The sequence below is a fragment of the Oryza brachyantha genome, chromosome 12, assembly GCF_000231095.2.
Source record: "Oryza brachyantha chromosome 12, ObraRS2, whole genome shotgun sequence".
Lineage (NCBI taxonomy): Eukaryota > Viridiplantae > Streptophyta > Magnoliopsida > Poales > Poaceae > Oryza > Oryza brachyantha.
The window spans coordinates 12,704,482-12,709,489 of NC_023174.2; the positions used below are offsets into that span (position 1 = coordinate 12,704,482).

General features: G+C 48.2%; 1 protein-coding gene across 1 annotated transcript; it reads right to left on the bottom strand.

Annotated features, from left to right (window-relative positions):
- Positions 1–1,807: 1,807 nt before the first annotated feature.
- LOC102708109 (polyol transporter 5-like) lies at positions 1,808–3,752 on the bottom strand. The gene is made up of 3 exons (XM_006663999.3): positions 3,523–3,752; positions 3,069–3,415; positions 1,808–2,973 (listed from the first exon to the last, which is right to left on the bottom strand). The coding sequence occupies exons 1-3, from the start codon at positions 3,653–3,655 to the stop codon at positions 2,014–2,016; spliced, it is 1,440 nt and encodes a 479-aa protein (XP_006664062.2). The 5' UTR covers positions 3,656–3,752; the 3' UTR covers positions 1,808–2,013.
- Between the last annotated feature and the right edge of the window lie 1,256 nt (positions 3,753–5,008).

Here is a 5,008-nt window from a genome sequence, read left to right on the forward strand (position 1 = left end):
CTTTGACTATTAATTAATAACTTTTAAGACATTTAGTACGTAAACACTAGCACAACAGTATAACATATATATAGATGAGTTTTAAAAAGTTTTTTAATCAAAAAAGTATTTATTTATTTTTATATAAATATTTTAATAGGAAATTACAGTCCATAGATTTTAGAGCATCGTTATCCAAAATGAAAGGAGGGGGTAAATTAGTCCAAGCATCAAAAACTGATCTAGCATCATTTAGTCTGACCGTAAATCAGCCCAAAATACTGATCTGAAACCGGCCGGAATTAGCCCACAGCCCTTGTCTAATTGCCAAGAATTTAGCCCACTCACAGAGCGAAAGAGGCCCACTTCGTATGGAAAGGTAGCCTACAGGCTTCCCGTGTTTGGAGGCCTTAAGATTGCCTTTTGAAGGAAAAAGTTTGTATCATTTTACTCAACAGCTCTATTATATATAAAAAAAAAAACCTTCCTCAACTATGTTCCAGAGTCTGGTGTCCCTCCTTCAACCACAAAACTAGATATAATGGTTCCCACAATTCTTAAAATCAGACGAAATAAACTCATCTAGTGATTTACATACCAGTTTTGGTTGACATGAAACTTATATGTATTGATGTCTATCCATAATTTTTCTCTCTTCATCCCCTCTCCCTGGGGGTGCGCGTGACTGCATCACCAAGCTCGAGCTGAGCAGCTACCCCCATCACCAAGCTTGAGTAGCGCCTCCTCGTCAGTGATCTCAAACAACATCGTCTCCAATGTTGTCATAAAACTTGGAGCCGTCATAGCTAGGCTGATGTGGTCACCAAATAGAAGCTTTGTTAAACCTAGCCATGGGCTTGCTGCGTTGCCTTCGCCTCATCAAGCTCCACTCTTTCCCAACCTCCACTATCACTTTATCCAAGTGTTGTTCCTGACAAACTCCGCCAATGCCATAGTCGTCGTCCTTGCCAAACAGCAACAATCACCCTTGGCGGAAGCGGTGCAGTGGCTTCACTTAACACCCTTGAGGAGGAAGACCCCTTATAGGAAAGCACCATGAGCTTAAGACTTCATCATCAACCATGGTCATCGTCTCATGCTCCACAACTCCGTTGTCCAAGGTTTCTTTATCTCTGGCGTTGGTCTCCCATGCTTGATCGGTGAACTTAATTGGAGATAACTGGAAATGTAAACAGGGACACGTCCCCACCTCCCCTGACAAGCTCGTCCTAGAGCAAGGGCACGAGGTGACAAGATAGACACCCCATGCATTCTAGCATGGTGATGGATCGAGCTCATGATGACGGTGCAGGACGGGGATGGTGTCGTCAACCACGGCAGTGGCAGTGAGAAGCATAACTGAAAGAGGTATGGAGGAAGAAGAAGTTTATGTCACTTACACGTGGGATCCAACTAGAATATTATTTTATTTCTTTATGTCATGTAGAATAAAATCATCCTTTAAACTCGTAACGGACGCAAAATGAGTCGGTTTTCGTAGCCGCCGGTAAAGGACGCAAGTCAGACTCGGGCCATGGTTGAGAGAGGTGCATTATCAGGTATTTAATGTGCTGAAAGTGTACCAGGCATGTGCTTAACAGGGACCATTTACCAAATTCACCCGACCATTCAACTGATAAATAGCAGCTGCGGTGAGTTTTTTTTTTTTTACTTACAAATTCAAAGGCTCACAAAGAAATTTTACAGTGTTTTTTTTACAAAAATCAAACATGGAAATTAGTTTTATTTCTAAAGAAATACATTCATGCTAAACCATTCAAATCCTCCGTAATCAGCCGGTGTATATACGTGTTGTTCCCAACAATTCTTTTCATGCCAATTCCAACCGTAAAAATTACCCAAAAAATAATTTGCATTCATAATACTACAAATCAATCAGCCCAATGAACAGCAAAATTCTTTTGATATTTCATATTATCACCAAGAAAGAATCAAACTTTGCATTCAAAATGTTGCAACCCATATGCATGCCTCCGGTGAAATATGGTAGATGGATTTCATGGATGGAGTTTGTCACTTGGTGTGGAAGAGCTCCTCCATGTCCTCGAGGTTCCGGCCCCTCGTCTCCGGCAGGCAGGCGTAGATGAACACGAAGGAGGCGGCGGCGATGGCCGCGTAGAGGTAGAACGCGCCGGCCATGGTGACGGCGCCGTAGAGCGAGATGAACGTCATGGTGACGACGCCGCTCATGATGCGGTTCATGGCGGTGCCGACGCCGGCGCCCTGCCCGCGCAGCCGCAGCGGCAGGATCTCCGAGCTGTACACCCACGCCAGCGGGCCGATGCCGACGGAGAAGGTGCAGACGAACGCCACCACCACGGCCACCGCCACGCCGGCCACCGCGGCGTCGTCCCTGGCGCGGCCCTGGAACGCCGCGAACACGGAGCCCAGCACGAGGAGGGAGGCGGTCATGCCGCCCGTGCTGGCGAGCAGGAGGGGGCGCCGCCCGACGCGGTCGGTGAGCGCCATGGCGATGAGGATGGAGCTCGCCTTGGCGACGCCGAACACGACGTTGAGGCCCAGGAGGAGGGTGTTCGACGTCACGCCGGCGGCGGCGAGCACGCGCGGGCCGTACAGCACCACGGAGTCGATGCCGGACGCCTGCTGGAAGAACTGGAGTGTCACGACGATGGCCAGCACGCGGCGCACCCCGGCCTTGGTCGCCACCTCCTTCCACACGCCGCCGCCGCCGGAGACGCCTCCGCCGGCGACGACGTCCTCGATCTCCTGCAGCCGCTGCTCGGCCTCGGCCGGCGTGTCGGACGTCCGGTCGAGCACCTGCCTCGCCTCGTCGCGCCGCCCCTTCATCGCCAGCCACCGCGGCGACTCCGGCATGGTGAGCACGCCGGCCGCCAGGAAGACGGTGGGCACCACGCCGGCGGCGAACATCAGCCGCCACGACAGGTGCACCGGCAACCCCGAGAAGGCCAAGTTGGACACGTAGCTCAGCATCACTCCTCCATTGATAAAAATCTTCAAAAAAAACACAAAACACAATAAAAAATTCAAGCAAAATTTGCTAAAATTTCGAAGAGATTTAGCAATAATTTGAGTAAATTTGGGTGAACCTCGGGGAGGGAGCTGAGGAGTCCGCGGGAGGAGGCGGGGGCGATCTCGGCGGCGTAGACGGGGGCGATGACGAGCGCGTAGCCGACGCCGATGCCGGCGACGAACCTGCCGACCATGAGCGCCGCGTAGCCGCCGGCGAGCGCCATGACGAGCGGGCCGGCGAGGAAGAAGCCGTTGGTGAGCACGATGGTGAGGCGGCGGCCCAGGCGGTCGGAGGTCCACCCGGCCAGCAGCGCGCCGACGAGCGAGTAGATGTTGATGGCGCCGGAGAGCACCTCGATCTGCGCGTCGCTCACGGCCAGGTCCTCCGCCATGAAGATCTGCGCCCCGCTCGTCACCGCCACGTCTGCAGCCAAAACACAGCACATGTCAAGCTCTCGTCTACCTCCGCCAATGACGACGGCGAACGTACGGCGGCGGCGACGGCGGCGCGCGGGGGTTTAGTCTACTTACTGTAGCCCATGAGGACGGAGGTCATGGAGGCGAGGACGGCGCAGAAGAAGGAGTACTTGTTGCGGCGCGGTGGTGCGGCAGCGGCCGGCTTGGAGGAGGCGGCGAGCAGCGGTGCCTCGACTTCCGGCGCCATGGCTGTGGATCACACCTAGCGCTACACTGTATGCTAATTTTGAGCCTTTTTCTTCTCCTTTCTTTTTTTTTGGGTTTTTGTAACAAGTAATGACTTATTGACTTTGACCGCATTAAGTCTGGATTCATTAGTACTAATATAAATTTAAAGAATATCAGAAGCGTGAAGGTAATAGCTGGGTTTGTAATTATCTGGTTGTCTCGTAGAGACGGTGATGTTTACATGAAAGGAAATAAAAAGGATATATGTTTTTGGATTTATATTGATGACTAGGCAAAGTGACTATGCATGTGCATGGCTGTCCTTGGATTTATACTTGACAAAATTGCTAGCAACCACATGGTCCATTTTATGGGGGAGAAAGTTATGGACTTGTGGTAGAAAAGGGATAGATGTCATATCTAGTTCATGGCAAGTGGGTGATCGTTATAGTGTGAGTTGCCTCCATTCTCATTTCGAAACAGGGATTTTTGTATGCATTTTACCAAAATCCTTTGTATTTTACTATCATACAGTGTCTGTCAGGTGGTATATTGCACGTACTCATGATTATGTGGGAGGTATGTTTATGCGTGGGACCTTAGAATAAAAGTAACAGATTGTGATTTATTTTTTCGCTTGATTAGGGTTATATGTCATCATTGGATTGAATTACATTATCGAAAAGAAAATTGTAGGTCATCGTATTATAAACCATGTGTTTTATTTGTTGTGATAAAGAATATTGTTTTTAATATAAGTTATGTCCATACATAAACCATGTTCTCCTATGATTGTATAAAAGCTGAAGTTTTGTTTGCCACACAAAACAGAACACTAGGGCTTTTCGTTTGGCTTGACGAAAAAGTAGTTTCGTTTTAGATTAATTGTCATCCAGATTAAATGCCACATGCTGTCACATTAGCCGTGTCTCTATAGGTTATTGAACTTGAAAACGAAAGGTTTTACTTGTCGTGATTATGCAGAATTTCCACATGCATTAGGTATCACTCAGATTGCATTTGCATGCGCCCACATGGTTGTGATGGTTTAGTTTTGGCCTTGAAAGCACCTGTGAGAACAGTAATTGTCAGTGGAAGTGTTGAGTTTGTTGTTTTGTTGTATGGAAGAAATGGTTGAAGATTCCTCTCTTCTTTAGATGCTTGCTGAATGATTTGCACCATCTCTATCCGTTGATTTTGGATGTGATCATTTTGGGTGGTTGTGGTTAACTGCTAATCTGGGGGGCAAGATGACTAAATCTGTAATTTGTGTGTCTTTTTATTAATGTGGAATCCAAATAGTAACAGATGAATCTAACAATGTGTTTTGTTAATTTAAGTACTGCGGGACCTAGTTCTTTATTTGAGTGTC